The sequence below is a fragment of the Panicum virgatum genome, chromosome 9K (assembly GCF_016808335.1).
Source record: "Panicum virgatum strain AP13 chromosome 9K, P.virgatum_v5, whole genome shotgun sequence".
Lineage (NCBI taxonomy): Eukaryota > Viridiplantae > Streptophyta > Magnoliopsida > Poales > Poaceae > Panicum > Panicum virgatum.
This window is the reverse complement of record NC_053144.1, coordinates 7408026-7424371: the sequence shown is the minus strand read 5'-3', so window position 1 is coordinate 7424371 and position 16346 is coordinate 7408026. Positions and strand designations below refer to the sequence as shown.

The following is a 16346-nucleotide window of genomic DNA, read 5'->3' as shown; positions in this document are numbered from 1 at the left end:
CCTCGTCCGCATGATTCCCGCCACACCCCGAGTCTCCCATCCTCTCCCGTCGCGCGTTGACTTCACTTCACTGCCGCTGATGCGATACGACGACCTCGCCTCGGCGCCCGTCTTTATAAGCTCGCCGGAGTCCACACTTCACACTCGATCAACGATCATATGGCGGTTTGGAGAGGATCAGTAAAAATTGGAAGTGGAATGGCATTCTGTAAGAACGATTGCCATCGCACTCCAGTGCCCAATGTCGTTGCAGCAGCGCTGCTAGTAGTAGCGGTGCTGGTCCGGGCGGCGCCGGCGGCCGCCGTCACCGATGTGTCGGTGGCCGTGCATCTCGAGGCGTTGCTGGAGTTCAAGAAGGGCGTCGTGGCGGACCCGCTCGGCGCGCTGTCCAACTGGACGGTGGGGGCCGGCCATGCCGCCGGCGGCGGCTTCCCGCCGCACTGCAACTGGACCGGCGTGGACTGCGACGTCGCCGGCCACGTCACGTCCATCCAGCTCCTGGAGACCGGGCTCCGGGGCACGCTCACGCCCTTCCTCGGCAACATCTCCACTCTCCAGGTCCTCGACCTCACCTCGAACCGCTTCGCCGGCGCCGTGCCGCCGCAGCTCGGCCGCCTCGGCGAGCTCGAGCAGCTCTTCCTCTACGACAACAGCTTCACCGGAGGCATCCCCGCCGAGTTCGGCGACCTGGGCAGCCTGCAGATACTGGACCTCGGCAACAACACGCTCCACGGCGCCATCCCCGGCCGCCTCTGCGGCTGCTCGGCGATGTGGGCGTTCGTCGCGGGGAACAACAACCTCACCGGCGCGCTTCCTGACTGCATCGGCGACCTGTCCAATCTCAAGATTTTGGTCATCTTCCACAACGATCTCGACGGCGAGCTGCCGCCGTCCTTCGCGAAGCTCACGCTGATGGAGAGGTTGGAACTCGGCGAAAACCAGTTCTCCGGCTCGATTGGCTGGCTCGCCAACTTCACCAACCTCAAGATTCTCGACACGCCTGACAACCGGTTCTCCGGCGCCATCCCGCCGGATCTCGGCCGGTGCAAGAACCTGACGATGCTCAACATGTACAGCAACCGGTTCACCGGCGCGATCCCAAGCGAGCTCGGGGAGCTCACGAACCTCGAGGAGCTGCGGCTGTTCGACAACGCGCTGTCGTCGGAGATCCCCCGCTCGCTCGGGCGATGCGCGTCTCTGCAGTTGCTCCAGCTGTCGATGAACCAGCTCATCGGCCCCATCCCGACCGAGCTCGGCGACCTACGGTCGCTTCGGGATCTGAGGCTCCAGATCAACAGGCTCACCGGAAGAGTGCCGGCATCGCTGACGAATCTCGTCAACCTGACATACCTGACCTTCAGTTCCAACTCCCTGTCCGGCCCTCTACCGGAGAACATTGGGTCACTCCGGAATCTTCAGCAACTGTTCATTCATAACAACTCGCTCTCCGGCCCAATTCCGGCGAGCATAGCCAACTGCACGTTGCTGTCGAACGCGAGCATGGGTTTCAACGAGTTCTCCGGCCAACTGCCTTCCGGCCTTGGCCGCCTACAGAACCTCATGTATTTGACTATTCATAAAAACAAGCTGTCCGGCGGCATACCGGAGGATCTGTTCGACTCCAGCAGTCTGCTGACGCTAAGCCTGGCGTATAACAACTTCACCGGCGGCCTGAGCCCTCGGATCGCCCGGCTCGGCGAGCTCAGGCGGCTGCAGCTGCAGGGGAACGGTCTGCTGGGTGCGATACCGGAGGAGATCGGCAACCTGACGAAGCTCATCAGCCTGGAGCTCGGGAGGAACAGCTTCTCCGGGCGCGTCCCGGCGAGCATCTCCAACGCTACGTCCCTCCAGAAGCTCGACCTGCTGCAGAACCGCCTCGGCGGCGCGCTGCCCGACGAAATCTTCGAGCTGCGGAACCTCACCTACCTCAGCGTCGCGTCCAACAGGTTCGTCGGCCCGATCCCCGGCGCCGTGTCCAACCTCCGGTCTCTGTCCTACCTTGACCTGTCGGGCAACGCGCTCAACGGCACGGTCCCCGCCGCGCTGGGCCGCCTCGACCAGCTGCTCACGCTGGACCTCTCCCACAACCGCCTCGCCGGCGACATCCCCGGCGAGGTGATCGCGAAAATGAGCACCATGCAGATGTACCTCAACCTCTCCAACAACATGTTCACCGGCCCGATACCGCTGGAGATCGGCGGCCTCACGATGGTCCAGGCCATCGATCTGTCCAACAACCGGCTCTCCGGCGGCGTCCCGGCGACGCTCGCCGGATGCAAGAACCTCTATTCGCTCGACCTCTCCGCCAACAACCTCACCGGCGCCCTCCCGGCAGGCCTCTTCCCTCAGCTCGACGTTCTCACAAGCCTGAACATCTCCGGCAACGACATCGACGGGGAGATCCCTGCCAACATCGGCGCGCTGAAGCACATACAGACGCTGGACGTGTCGAGGAACGCGCTCACCGGGGCTATACCGGCGGCGCTGGCGAACCTGACGAGCCTGAGGTCGCTGAACCTCTCGTCGAACCAGCTCGAGGGCCCCGTCCCGGACGCCGGCGTGTTCCGGAATATGAGCGTGTCGAGCCTGCAGGGCAATCCCGGGCTCTGCGGCTGGAAGCTTCTGGCTCCCTGCCACCACGCTGGGAAGCAGGGTTTCTCGAGGAAGGGGCTCGTGATCCTGGTGGTGCTGCTTGTGCTCGCCGTGCTGCTGCTCTCGCTGGTTCTGATAACTCTGCTCCTTGGCTACCGGAGGTACAAGAAGAAGTTAGCCGCTAACGGCGCCGCTAGTTTCTCGGAGAACTTCGTCGTGCCGGAGCTGAGGAAGTTCAGCCACGGCGAGCTGGAGGCGGCCACCGGCTCGTTCGACGAAGGCAGCGTCATCGGGAGCAGCAACCTGAGCACGGTCTACAAGGGCGTGCTCGCCGACGGCAAAGTGGTCGCCGTGAAGCGGCTCAACCTGGCGCAGTTCCCGGCCAAGTCCGACAAGTCCTTCCTCACCGAGCTCGCGACGCTGAGCCGCCTGAGGCACAAGAACCTGGCGCGAGTGGTCGGGTACGCGTGCGAGCCCGGCAGGATCAAGGCGCTGGTGCTCGAGTACATGGACAACGGCGACCTCGACGGCGCGATACACGGCCCGGGCCGGGACGCGCGGCGGTGGACGGTGCCGGAGCGGCTGCGCGTGTGCGTCTCGGCGGCGCACGGGCTGGTGTACCTGCACACCGGGTACGACTTCCCCGTCGTGCACTGCGACGTCAAGCCGTCGAACGTGCTGCTGGACGGCGAGTGGGAGGCGCGCGTCAGCGACTTCGGCGCGGCGAGGATGCTCGGCGTCCACCTGACGGGCGCCGCCGCGGCGCAATCGGCGACGTCGTCGGCGTTCCGGGGCACCGTCGGCTACATGGCACCAGGTAATCTACATCTACACGGCGTTCTAGCACGATGTCATTGCATCTCGCTAAAGAAAGTTGTTGACACGTCTGCTAAAATTGTTGTTCCCTGTGCTGTGTATCCTGCTACGCAGAATTCGCGTACATGAGCACGGCCTCGCCGAAGGCAGACGTGTTCAGCTTCGGCGTCCTGATGATGGAGCTCTTCACCAAGCGGAGGCCGACCGGGACGATCGAGGAGGGCGGCGTGCCGCTGACGCTGCAGCAGTACGTGGACAACGCGCTCTCGAGGGGGCCTGACGGCGTGCTCGACGTCCTGGACCCGGACATGAAGGTGGCCACCGAGGGCGACCTGTCCACGGCGGCGGACGTGCTGAGCCTGGCCCTGTCGTGCGCCGCGTTCGAGCCGGCGGACCGGCCTGACATGGACAGCGTGCTTTCAGCCTTGCTCAAGATAAGCAAGGTCTGCGGACAAGACTAGCTACTCAAATTGCCGTTGGATACCCACTGCCCTTACCTAAATTCGTACCCGTTATATTTAAGTAGAGTATGAGTTAAACATAATAAAGTATAATTAGGGTATATCTGGATAATTCCCGTTTTACCCACGATACCTATTACTCAGTTTTTTTTCTATTCTCTTATGTTCCGTAGCTCTGCTCTTGACGTGCGCCCACGTATGTGTAGCTACACTGTTTTGCATATAGAACTGCCGATTATACTGAGTCATCTCCAATAAATTTCAACCAATTTTGATAAAATTTTAAATTGTGAACGCAAAGTTTTATTTTCAGAGTCCCACTCTTGACGTGGGGCCCACATATAGGTCTAGCTACACTGCTTTACACAGAATAGCTGCCGGTCATACTAAGTCATCTCCAACAAATTTGAGTCAATTTCGATAAAATTTTATAGTGTGAACGCGATATTTTATTTCTAGGGTCTGGCTCTTAAAAGTAGCTTCCGGTCATACTGAGTTATCTCCAACAAATTTCCGTCAATTTTGATAAAATTTTGTAGTGTGAACGTGAAGTTTTATTTTTAGAGTTTATGTATGTGCCGCACACATTCGATGTGATAGTTTTGAAATTTTGAATCTAAACTAGTTATAATTTGATGGGTCAATTAAGTTTAATCTTATCGCAAAAAAAATTAAGTTTAATCTATCAAATCATAACGGCACATCCCATAAATTGGCGCAGAGCTAAGCATCGCGATTCGCGAGGCACCACCGGACGGGGCCCACAGGACCACGCCCAGCCGCCGGCCACCCCTGGCAATAGTCGCTCGAGCCAAGCTTCCTCCACAGGAGCCGCATTCCGCCGCGCGGAGCGACACCCCACCGCAGAGCTCGCCCCGCGGGGCCGCACGCCGCCGAAGAGCTCGCTCCGCGCGTGCCTCGGTGGAGGAGATCGACAAATCGCCTGGAAGTCGCAGGCTGGGTATTGAATCTCTGGGAGAAGTGTTTGGAGTTGGCCTATTGGTGGGTCCGCCACTCTACCTCAAAGCGTGGTTCGGTTGCGCACGCGAGGTGCTCGACGGTTTGCCTCCTGGTTTTCGCGCTGAAGCATGCGCCTGAGTTTGCGGGTTCCAGGCGAACCTCTGCGAGGATTCGCGCTGCACAGTGGAAAGCGCGTGGCGTCGTGCTTTTCTTCCGCGGGGTTCGACCTGCCCGACTGGTTCAAGAACCCAGACGACGGTGGTCCTTGCGCCGGGTTCGGCGGCGACGGCGATGACGACTTTGTGCTCCCGGCCAAATCAGAAACCTTGGAGGAGCGAAGAGAGACTGCTACTGGTAGTGGAACCAGACCTCTGTCGATCCTCGCTGGCTGTCCTGCATCCCATGAAGAAGCCGAGTTTGAAGCTGACCTCGATGAGGTTAGCCGAATTCTGAGCTCCCGGTTCGCATCTCCCGAAGCCATCGTGATTGCCATGGACTGTTGCCACGTCAGGGTGTCAGGACGCCTTGTTGACAAGATCCTGCACAGGTTCAGCAGCGATTGGGTGGCCGCGTTCGGCTTCTTCATGTGGGCAGGCACCCAGGATGGCTACCGCCATTGTGCCGATTCATATGACTCGATGGTGGACATACTTGGCAAGTTCAAGCAGTTCGATTTGATGTGTGGTTTGATCAGCCAGATGCACGAGGTCGGGGGCTTGGTGTCGCTCGGGACCATGACAAAGGTGATGAGGAGGCTCTGTGGGGCCAACCGATGGAGCGACGCCATTGATGCTTTCCACAAAATGGACCAGTTTGGGGTGGCAAAGGACACAAAGGCCATGAATGTGCTATTGGACACATTGTGCAAGGAGAGGAGCGCGAAGCGTGCCATGGGTGCCTTCCAACAGTTGACAGGGACAATACCTCCTGACGAGAGTAGCTTCAACACATTGGTCCATGGCTGGTGCAAAGCGAGGATGATGAAGGAGGCTCGCAAGACAATGAAAGAAATGGAGGAGCATGGTTTTAATCCTTCAGTGGTAACTTACACAAGCCTCATAGAAGCATACTGCATGGAGAAAGATTTTCAGACAGTTGACAATATCTTGGGTGAGATGCGGCGGAGAGGATGCCGTCCAAATATCATCACATACACAATTGTGATGCACGCGCTAGGGAAGGCTGGGAGAACACAAGAAGCTCTGGATACTTTCGAGAAGGTGAAGCAGGATGCATGCACCCCAGATGCTTCATTCTACAACTCTCTGATATACATACTTGGCAGAGCTGGAAGGTTTCTAGATGCAAATTTTGTGGTCGCAGAAATGCACAGAACTGGTATATCACCCAACGTGACTACGTTCAACACCCTGATTTCTGCTGCCTGTGACCACTCTCACGCCGAGAATGCGCTGAAGCTATTGGTTCAGATGGAGGAGCAGTCATGCAAGCCGGACATCAAGACGTACACCCCCTTGCTGAAGCTGTGCTGCAGAAGGCAGTGGGTGAGGACGCTTCTGTTCCTGATATGCCATATGTTCAGGAAGGACATCACCCCTGATTTCAGCACCTACACGTTGCTGGTGAACTGGCTGTGCCGAAATGGGAAGCTTGTGCAGTCTTGCTTGTTCTTGGAGGAGATGGTGTTGAAAGGTTTTGCCCCGAAGGAGGAGACATTTGATCTTGTGCTGGACAAGCTGGAGAAGACGAACTTGCATTCAGCAATGAGAAAGATTCAGCTTCTCAGGGTGCAGGTAGCAGGTAATAGGCGTAAGAGCAATGAGACAAGATGGTGAGGGTAGACAACATTGTGCTGCATTGTCAAACGCTTGTGAACATCGTGAATGTTGGAATATGTGAAAAAAAAGGAACCCAGTAATGTAACAGTGATGAACTGATGATCATGAAGTTAATTTTTCTAGAACAGGATCTTGATAAATAAAATGAGTAATGACCCACCAATTTATCCTTGCATCTATGCTCAAATTGTAGTAAAGAAAAAAGAATATAACTTCAACAAAGTAGGTTCATCACGATTCACGAGCCATCATTTAATTGAGCAAGTAAATGTGAAATGCCCAATTCATTAAGATCCGCATATATACATCAAAAGGAATAAGAATCATTCACCGGAGAACAGCACAGGCACAAAATAAATGGCGCACATCTGCCAACGACAACATAGACATTTTGCGTTAGGAATCATTCCTTTTCATCATGAGATGCGACACTGCCCCTTTGTGTCTCACAAAATGGAGAAACAAAGACGTAACTATCCATTTCTCTTTACAGGGTTACAAGTTACAACCACACTGCAGCTACTTTATTACTCCTAAACTTCAGCTACTTTTAGAACTCAGACTACCATGTACAAGTTAATACAATTTCGTACGATATGTAAGCAGCCTGTCTCACAAGTGGCTTTGCCATGCCTCCATTTTTTTAACTTACAAACTACAGTATAGAGTGTATTCCATAGTATGGTGGATGGAGAATGTGTAACATGACCAGCCAAATTGACTGCTTAAATGGGTGCGGTAGTCCAAGAATCTCTGTCATCCAAAGCGGTGTTTCGTTCCTCGATTATGATTCGATAACCAATCAGAAAGGCTGAACATGCTCTGGAGGGCTGCTCAAAATGTGGTCTGAACGTGGTGCGACCCTATTCTTCCAGGCCTTTTATTTGGGTCTTGCATCAACTTCTTGAAAGTATTTGTGCCTGTTCATGGAACTCAAGATGGTTATGTCAGGAAAAAGCTGTTCATAAAACAAGAGAGGGATGGGTTATTATGATTCAATGTATGAGCACTATCTTGGGAGGAAAATAAAATGGAAAATTTAGCAGATGCGGCTTTTGAAGAGCGTATGATAAGGTCAAGATGCATTGAAGACCATAGAATCGAACATGAATGGTGCACACATCTTGTGATACAGCACTACAGCCTATGATGTGTTCTGCCTCTAAATGTAAGATGCATCCTGTTTCGTTTGGACAAGCCTTTGACCAACTATTACTATATGAATATATAAGATTTGGACAAAAAATTTGTATCATTACATTTGTACTCAAAAGTATGAACTTAAGATTTTGTATCACAAAAAATATCATATCAACAGAGTAACTGTTAGTCAAAGGCTTGTCCCAATGAAACAAAATACGCTTGCAATCCTGGACAGAGGAAGTATATGAGGGTGGAGTGAATTGGTTAAAAGATGCCACTAGCACAGTCATCCCAGACATTATTGAAAATAATACCAGACATTTCTAGAGATTAAAGATATCATACATTTGCGACGCATCATATTTCCGAAGCAGCTTTTGTGGACCACCCAAAAACTTTCTTCGTCCTTGTGGCTGCCATCCTGACCTTTCCAGATATTCTTCGATCAACCTGATAATACCAGCGATGAGAAATCCACTGAATTGATATATCGAATGGAAAAAAAAGGAGAGAGCTCTAGAAGGAACTAAGCACTTACATGCTACAGATTGACTTTTGGGAAGCGGCCACTTCACGATCTGGAAAGGAATCCTCCACTCTGAAGCTTAACCACACATACAACTCTAATACCTGAGGTGATCACCACAAGAAATGGAGATCATCTCACTGAATTAAATCCCACTGTTGGTCCAGTGATAAAGCCCCCCCTCTCCCCCACTCTAACACCTGGGTTTTAGGGTCGGAGTGGCTAGAGGGGGTGGTCTAAGTTGGTATCAAAGCCAGGTCCCGGGTTCGAAACCCACCGGCCACGCATTTCTTCCGCTGCGCGATTTCCCCTGCGGGGTTCGCTGAGACCAGCAGCCAGCAGCCACAGGCGCGGCGCGGCGCGGCTCGCTCGCCGTAGGGGGAATGTTGGTCCAGTGATAAAGCCCCCCCTCTCCCCCACTCTAACACCTGGGTTTTAGGGTCGGAGTGGCTAGAGGGGGTGGTCTAAGTCCCACAAATGAAATTATGGATCCACATTCAGCACTTCCATTCAGTATTAGGCTACCCTAAGATTCTTCATACTAGCAGCTATATGAATTAATTACAGTTAACTTTTGTACCCGGTATATATCAATGCTTAGACTGCTCAACATATTTATTGTTATTTTGGATATAATGCATAAGAATAACTTGACAAATATACCATGTTTGGATCAAATTTGAAATTTCTAATCCAAATTCGAATTGCATTGGTACCAACAAAAACAAGACTTCAATTTCTGGATAATGCCTGTCAAGATTTTATGTTTCCTTCCTCTAGCATAGATTGAACTTGCAATATGATCTTTTTTTTAACACCTTTTTTTTAACACCTGCAATATGATTTTTTTTGTGAGAATACATGCAATAGATTGAAGATTGTTTAAGAAACAGTAGATAATGTTCAAAACTTCAAGTCCATGTTAACTGCATTTGAAGAATATAAAGTTGAAGAACAAAGGAATTTGCATTCAGAAGAATGTTGACAAAACATATGGCAGTATTGACTATGGACTGACAAGTAACTAACAGTATCTAAGAAAAATTTAGGTGAAAATAACCTTGTGAACTGATTCAAGCTCCTTCAGTTGATTGTGTGTTTTAGGAACCTGCAATGTTCCAGGTGTAAATATCTCTTTGAGTCGAACGGTGCCTTTCCTTGCATAATTTTCAGCGAACTGCACATTGAAGAAATTAGAAAGACTCTGTCCTAATTCCACAAAAATATAGCAAGGAAAAATAGTAGGATAGAAAAGCTTGCCTGAACTAATCCCTGGACAGATATATCATCACGCGTGTCCACTGGACTGCAATACAAGTGTCAGAAAATAATTAGATAACATTATTTCACAAGAGTTGTGGAGCAAGACAATTCAAAAGGCATAACACATGAAATGGGATAGGTTGGAATCATATAACCGTAATGCAGATCACCTGATACAGAAGAGGTATTTATCATACAACCCAAGAGGTAAATCATCAACAATAGCAGCAACCTTCTGTTAAAATGAAAGAACAATAATCCTTAACAGAATATTACACCATGTAATTCAAAGAGAAAACAGTGACCCAAGAAAGTTCGCAATTCTTATAAAGATAATGCAAAATTATTGTTTTTAAGCAGGTATGCACTGAATTCCTGCCCATATGATCAGATTTTGATTTATTATAATGTTCCTTGTAGAAGATTTGATCAAATAAAGAAAAGGGGTTTATGGAAAGAATTACCAGCATATCTTCACATTCAGCAATAAAATAATCTGGAGATAGTTTAGCCTTCTCTAAGAAACGTTCCTGCAACACAACGAAAAGAAAACTAGCACATTTTCTGACCAGACAAATATCTGTAAATAAGAAAGCATAGATATACATTTAAACTAAATACGATAACAAGCTATTCAAGAGAAATACATGGACACAAATGAACTCTACTTAAATTCTTCTGAACAGGCCAACTCAAGCTGAACAGCAGAAGTCTGAACAAGTACACAGATACCTCAAAAGAAATAAATTACAGTAAAGGAAATTAAGTTCAAGCTAATGCAAAAGATTGTCTATAATCATCTGTGGTATGTGGGCGCTTTGGATGATGAGAAATAAATGAAGACATGGTGAGCAATCCATGACCATAAGGCAGGCGTCGAGCTGGGTACGTGATACTGCCTTTGACCTATGGCAAATCATGCACCCTGCCAAGGATACAACTGCTGTTCCAGGCTAAATTAGTTCCAGACTGTTGGAGTATGTGTGTGTGTTGGCCCATGAGGCTCGGCCCATCTATGAGAGATAACATTATTAGATTTTTTTTGAGAACCTAATAACCATAGGACACAGCCGCCTTCGTGGTGGTGGTGCCCGCCTCGCCTGGCACCCACACGGCGCTCCCGGAAGACCACTCGACGCCCGGCTGACCGCACCGGCACCTCCAACAGGCCACTCGGCGCCTCTCGGCGCCGCCTGTCGGCGACTCAGCGCCACCATCGGACTCGGCTGCCTCCGACAGGCCACTCGGCGCCCCCCCCCCCCCGGCGCCGCCCGTCGGCGACTCAGCGCCACCCGCTGGTTCTCCGGCCACCACTCGGCGTCTTCGGTCGACCATCCTGCGTCGCACGGGCTGCCACCCTCGGCGTTCGATCCTCGTCGTGCTGCCGCTCGACCCGACTTCGCGCCTCCTGCCGCTCGAGCGCGGACACCGCCGCCGATGTCGCTGAAGGAAGACGTCTTCGCCACCCCTGTCTTGAGCGCGACCTTGCTGCAAGTTTGCGCCGTCGCCACCCTTGTCCTGAGCGCGACCTGGCTGCACCTTGCACCGTCTACCATCTGCACCTGAGCGCGACCCGCTGCTGAGCTCGGCAAGAAGCTGCTGAGTTCGTGTCCTCGGGCGCCCCACGACACTTCGGATCTGCGCTCTCCTCCACGGCTTCGAGCCTTCGACCACGACTACGACCACCTCGACTTCGGCTACCTCGGCATTAAGGGGCTATCATCTACATAAGTCTCCAGTCGAAGCATTAGCACTGCTACGACTGCGGGGGGGGGGGGGGGGGTATTGTCCCCGAGTTTACTTTCTTTCATGTCCAGTCTTGAACTCCGCTGCGCCGATAGTTCAGACTGTGGGGGGTGTTGGAGTGTGTGTGTTGGCCCATGAGGCCCGGCCCATCTATGAGGCTCATGTAATGTCTACTATATATCCCACCCCTCTAGGGTTTGGGTAATACACTGGACCATTAATCCTCTAGCTCAGACAAACTACTAGTGAAACATTTTCTGCTGACTAATACTGGCTATGAATATCCAAAGTCAATATAATTTGTGTGGAGCCATTTTACCATATAACATAGCAAGAGATTGTTTGTTTAGCTTACCAGTATAGGGTGAAAAAAGTCAGTTCCATGCAATCGCGAATATAAAGCTAACAAATCGAATGTAGGGAAAAGTCCAGCACGCTGCAGAAAAGCCATGTCAGTATATGTGGTTGTTTGTGCTATTTATTATCTATAGAACTTTTTGCTGCCTTCATAGTGCTGGAAATCAATTTACTGAGAATAATGAGAGATCACCTCTATAATGGGGGAAGGCGACTTCAAAGATGAGTGCAGCAATGGGAGATCTTCAGCGTCTAGACAGGTCACTTCTCCAACTGGGAACTTAGACCCATATCTCCCAGCCCTGCCTACAAAAAGGTCAAGACACGTAAAATGTGCACAAACTGCAGCTCAAAAGCCTGTGGATCAAGGGCAAACAAAAGAGTGAAAAGGGAACTACTGGGGGTAAAGATGATAAGAAGAAAAGTTAATACCAGCAATCTGTTTGATTTCAGATATAGTTAGTTCCCTGAAGTTGAAGCCGTCAAACTTCATCATTGTAGAAAAAATAATTCTGGAAATGTTCAGATTAAGACCCATTCCAATAGCATCACTAGCTACTAGCACATTAAGGTCACTGGTATCATCGTTGAACATTGTTGCCTGCAAGCTTAAGCAATAGGTTAGTTCCCTCATTTTGACATAGAAATTATCATGGCACCACAAAGAATAATTCACAAACGACCAGAAAGGTTACTTTCACTGCAACCAAGACTACAACCATGAATAGAGAAATTTTAAAATCCTGGTCAAATCTATGAGCTTGTGGGCTGTGAGGTTAATCATGCAAACTGAGAAAAAAAGTGGTTGGCTGTTTTCCTTGCCCAGCATCAGTGATAGATCATATTGTACAATGTTTATTGAGAACTACGACAATAGCATCTTAGACATGCTACTATGCATGTAAATATATGGGAGATGTGGCATCAATGAGGAAGAAGATATAGTAGTATGATACTAAATACCGAAATACAAAATGTACCTGCTTTGTCCGAGTTTCTGGTGGCAATGAGCCATAGACTACAGAGCAAAGATGTTTTCCCTCCATTTCAATTCTTTTCTGAGTGCATGAAAAATTGCAACATTTAGCTGAAACTTGATATACACTTCATCTACTGGGAAAATACATTTTAATGATCTCATAAAAATTCTAATCTGTTGTCCATATCCTTGTACATTGGATCTGCTCCAGGCTAAATTAGTTCGTAGGTTTTTTTATTGTAGATGGCTGTGGATTTGCATTATCAGTTTCACGACATCACTTATCTGTTAGTATTCAATTGGCAAGTATTATGAAAAAGAATAAGGTAAGAGAACATATTTCAAGGGTTGCTAAATAGAAACAACTATCCTCAGATCAGATTTCGCCAAGTTATCTTTTCTTTACTGATTTTCATTTTTATTTTTCAAGAAATTTAGAGGGAGATTCTACATTTATTCTCTTATATATATGGAATACAAACAAATACTATGTAGGAGTATGATACAGAGCAATGCTGCAAGGGCCAGTTTAAGTGTTCAACAATACCAACCTTGAGACTATAAATCCCACGTCTCGAGAATGTTACAAAACAATCTCCTGCCTTGATGTTAGAGAAAGATCCAAGTGGAGACTTCAGAGGAACCAAAGGAGATAGTCTCTCATAATATTGAACCTGCTCAACAACAAATAATATGTAAATAAGGATATTTGATAGATGACAAAATGCCGTAGATGCTTGCAGCTTGCATCAGTACTTCAGCATTATCTAATAAAATAAAACTATGCAGAAAATTCATTTAGGCAACAGAGAACAAATTGATTTTGAGCAAAGCCCTCTCAAATCCATTTAGGATATTCTTTGCAAGTATAAAACAACAACATCACATAGCATATCACCAACAAAAGCTGCATAAGAATGCATGTAATATTTAATCAGAACATTCAACATTTTTTGAGTATTAACCATCAATATCTTTATGAATACTTAGATCAGGTATGAAAATGATAGCACTGTGGATGATGTTATCCACGAAAAATGATATTCAAATATATAATATGCATACATGAGAACTCCAGAAACTTGTTGCATATCTTAAGTCAAAGTGAAGAAAATTTGAAAATCTTAATCTTCAAGGCAGCTAATGCTTGCAAGAGATGGGATACTGATATTGTTGATTTTTTTTTCATCTTATAGTAGGTAACCGCATTATATCTCTTTCCCTTGTACAAAAATTAACTGTGCCATAACAGAAAAAAATTCTGACTTCATAATGGTACTATATTGGCTGAGCAACACAGCAGCTAATACACTTCGAATTCTCAACTACCATATATGGAAAAGAACTAAATAAAATATAATATATTAGTATGCAGTAGCACCGTAGCAGTAGTATACATTCTGTTAGTTCATCTAAATTACCGTAACTAAATCACCAGTAGCTTCAAGAATTCGCTGAATAAGGGGAACAGCAGCTGGGTCACCGCAAACATGAAGTTCATCTGAACAAAGCCCCAGAAGTGCACGTGTGAACGAAAATCCCCTTGATTTACAGCCAACCATCTATTCCATGAAAGAAGACAAGATTAAAAAGATGGGGGATATTCCAAAGAACTCTATGTTGACAGTGGGAAGCACAGTTGATTAGATCATTTACTTTTTCTAAAAAAAAATCTATTCCATGAATCTCTAGCTTCCTCTCCGCAGCATGAATACACCTCCATAACCTAGCAGTCTACAAACTCATTCACTTTAAGTACCTGGATTTCATCAATAACAGCACACTGATACTCAGTCGTCACATCAGCCATCTCGACTGTCACTGAGGTGTGCTTTGCGCCTTCAATTTCGTCCCTTTCTTGTCCAGTAATCAAGTTACAAGGGACATTAATTTTGTTTAGCCTTTGGGCTACCTCCCGTGCTAACAATCTCAGAGGTCCACAGTACACACCTATGATATTTGATGACAATTCTGAGCAACCATGGTAAAAGTAAGTTCTTTTAGTATCACTAGGTAGATCAAAATAGTACCTGAAGAGCTTGCTTCTAGTCTCTTGAGAGCATTATAAGTTTTCCCACTGTTTGTAGGACCGACATGTAAATATACATTGCGCTTCTTTTCTCGGGCTTTTGGGTACCACATATGGGGATGCCTATTATTCATGATATCATACTACTCAAATGAAGTATATATGGGGTAATAAATGAACACCTGCAGCTTTCTCCACTACATGTTATCATGCAATAAATCTTAAGATTCACATTACTCTTCAGTACAATCATTGATCCACCTCCAGAAATGTATGATCGTTCCTAGGGGGATTTAATGAACTACAATATAAGTGCATCCTTGTTATTTTCAACAGTTTTCATATTTGAAGCCACCACAATACATTAATTATTGGAGTAAATATTTTCTTTTATGATGAATAACGTCTCATGACAGCATTCCAACTGGACAGCTATTTAGAAGTCTTGAAATGGGTTATCTTGTAGATATGGTACAAATGCATGAAACTTATGTGTAACCAAACAAACAACTTGAATTTTACATGAATGAATGGAATTCAAATTGATTCTTACGTCATATCAGTCAAATCAAACTTTCCAGAGTTGTGGTAGCTCCTCCAAAATCTGGAGTTAGTAGAATTCACCACTGAATGTGGATCAGAAATGGAGAAAGGGCAGTGAACATGAACAGCTGTACAGAGTATGGAGCTTGTTAGACAGCAAGCAATTCTGGTTATATAACAACGATATAATGAACAGACCCACCAGCGGTTTTGACGCTGAAAAAAAATTGAAGTGTGAAAACAAATTTTAAAGCACATGGCAGAGTTGTACTTCCTCTGCTCTAAATTGTAGGTCGTTTCGGCAAATCTAGATACATAGATTTTGACATAGCCTATATCTAGGTGCATATCAAAATTTATGTATCTAGATTTGCCAAAGCGACCTATAATTTGGGATGGAGATGCAGCAATACTGAGGCCACAATCATGTTCCCTAGCATGGTAAATTTCTGCAAAGGTATGTTCACATCAGAAAGAAAAAAACAATGACAACCCAACAGGAAAATTATCGCCTTTTATGGCTGTTCATTTCTCCAATCAAACAATAAACATGAAAAGTGATACTACAAATTGAACTGCAAATGGAAATTATCATTGATCAGTGGACATTAGGGAGCAGAGATGGCGCGCCTGGTTTTGACATTTCATCGAGCACATGGCACACGAACCCCAACCAAAGGAACAACCAACCGACCAGCCGCTCAACAAGAAAGAAGGTACCACGAACCATTTCGGCATGAGGAGACAGCGTGGGGCGACGAGAGCACCCTCCGGCGCAGCAGGGCGGCAGCTGCCATTATACGATTATATTTATTTTATCTTCCCCCTCCCCCTCTCCCTCACTTTCCTCCGCGGCTCAGCACGGTTGAGGACTCGACGGCGGCGAGGCGCTCGGACCCGCTTGATAGCGCAGGGCGGCAGCCGGCAGGGGAGGAAACAATCAACCAATGCGCTCGTGGGGTGGGGCCGCGGGGGTCGTGAGGGTGGAGGAGGCGGCGGCCGAGGCTTTCGCCGGAAAGCGAGGCCGCGGCGGAGGAAGCGGAGACGAAAACCATGCGTGGCCGCCAAAGCCCGGAATATTCCATTCTCTCCCCAGCCCAGTTCATTTATTGGGCCTAATCCTAAGCCCGTT

At 48.1% G+C, this 16346-nt stretch overlaps 3 protein-coding genes across 5 annotated transcripts; 2 read left to right on the top strand and 1 right to left on the bottom strand.

Annotated features, from left to right (window-relative positions):
* The first annotated feature begins 26 nt into the window (after window positions 1–26).
* On the top strand, window positions 27–3981 carry LOC120649790 (LRR receptor-like serine/threonine-protein kinase FLS2). Its single transcript, XM_039926679.1, has 2 exons — window positions 27–3409; window positions 3523–3981. The coding sequence occupies exons 1-2, from the start codon at window positions 160–162 to the stop codon at window positions 3867–3869; spliced, it is 3597 nt and encodes a 1198-aa protein (XP_039782613.1). The 5' UTR covers window positions 27–159; the 3' UTR covers window positions 3870–3981.
* Window positions 3982–4610: 629 nt separating this feature from the next.
* LOC120649789 (pentatricopeptide repeat-containing protein At3g22670, mitochondrial-like) lies at window positions 4611–6791 on the top strand. The gene has a single exon (XM_039926678.1). It carries the CDS (start codon window positions 4958–4960, stop codon window positions 6623–6625), a length of 1668 nt encoding a protein of 555 aa, XP_039782612.1. The 5' UTR covers window positions 4611–4957; the 3' UTR covers window positions 6626–6791.
* A 261-nt stretch (window positions 6792–7052) lies between these two features.
* LOC120649786 (ATP-dependent RNA helicase SUV3, mitochondrial-like) lies at window positions 7053–16294 on the bottom strand. 3 transcript variants are annotated; one of them, XM_039926674.1, is made up of 17 exons: window positions 15942–16293; window positions 15225–15342; window positions 14673–14794; window positions 14402–14592; window positions 14064–14204; window positions 13194–13316; window positions 12644–12721; window positions 12096–12264; window positions 11857–11969; window positions 11662–11742; window positions 10025–10090; window positions 9731–9795; window positions 9558–9603; window positions 9358–9474; window positions 8310–8401; window positions 8117–8221; window positions 7053–7548 (listed from the first exon to the last, which is right to left on the bottom strand). In XM_039926674.1, the coding sequence occupies exons 1-17, from the start codon at window positions 16009–16011 to the stop codon at window positions 7509–7511; spliced, it is 1737 nt and encodes a 578-aa protein (XP_039782608.1). In that variant the 5' UTR covers window positions 16012–16293; the 3' UTR covers window positions 7053–7508. The 3 variants fall into 3 exon arrangements, with proteins under 3 accessions (XP_039782608.1, XP_039782610.1, XP_039782609.1); XM_039926676.1 differs by lacking the exons at window positions 7053–7548; window positions 8117–8221; window positions 8310–8401 and adding an exon at window positions 8641–9129 and having other exon boundaries at window positions 15942–16294; XM_039926675.1 differs by lacking the exons at window positions 7053–7548; window positions 8117–8221; window positions 8310–8401 and adding an exon at window positions 8641–9115 and having other exon boundaries at window positions 15942–16294.
* Between the last annotated feature and the right edge of the window lie 52 nt (window positions 16295–16346).

What these genes read in the sequence shown, in the direction of transcription:
- LOC120649790 (XM_039926679.1), top strand. Translation starts at nt 160, where the DNA reads ATGGCGGTTTGGAGAGGATCAGTAAAAATTGGAAGTGGAATGGCATTC. An exon ending in CGTCGGCTACATGGCACCAG is followed by an intron (nt 3,410 to 3,522) that starts GTAATCTACATC and finishes CCTGCTACGCAG; the next exon opens with AATTCGCGTACATGAGCACG.
- LOC120649789 (XM_039926678.1), top strand. Translation starts at nt 4,958, where the DNA reads ATGCGCCTGAGTTTGCGGGTTCCAGGCGAACCTCTGCGAGGATTCGCG.
- LOC120649786 (XM_039926674.1), bottom strand. Translation starts at nt 16,011, where the DNA reads ATGGCAGCTGCCGCCCTGCTGCGCCGGAGGGTGCTCTCGTCGCCCCAC. An exon ending in CAGAAACTCGGACAAAGCAG is followed by an intron (nt 12,265 to 12,643) that starts GTACATTTTGTA and finishes TTAAGCTTGCAG; the next exon opens with GCAACAATGTTCAACGATGA. An exon ending in AAATACCTCTTCTGTATCAG is followed by an intron (nt 9,604 to 9,730) that starts GTGATCTGCATT and finishes CTTGTATTGCAG; the next exon opens with TCCAGTGGACACGCGTGATG.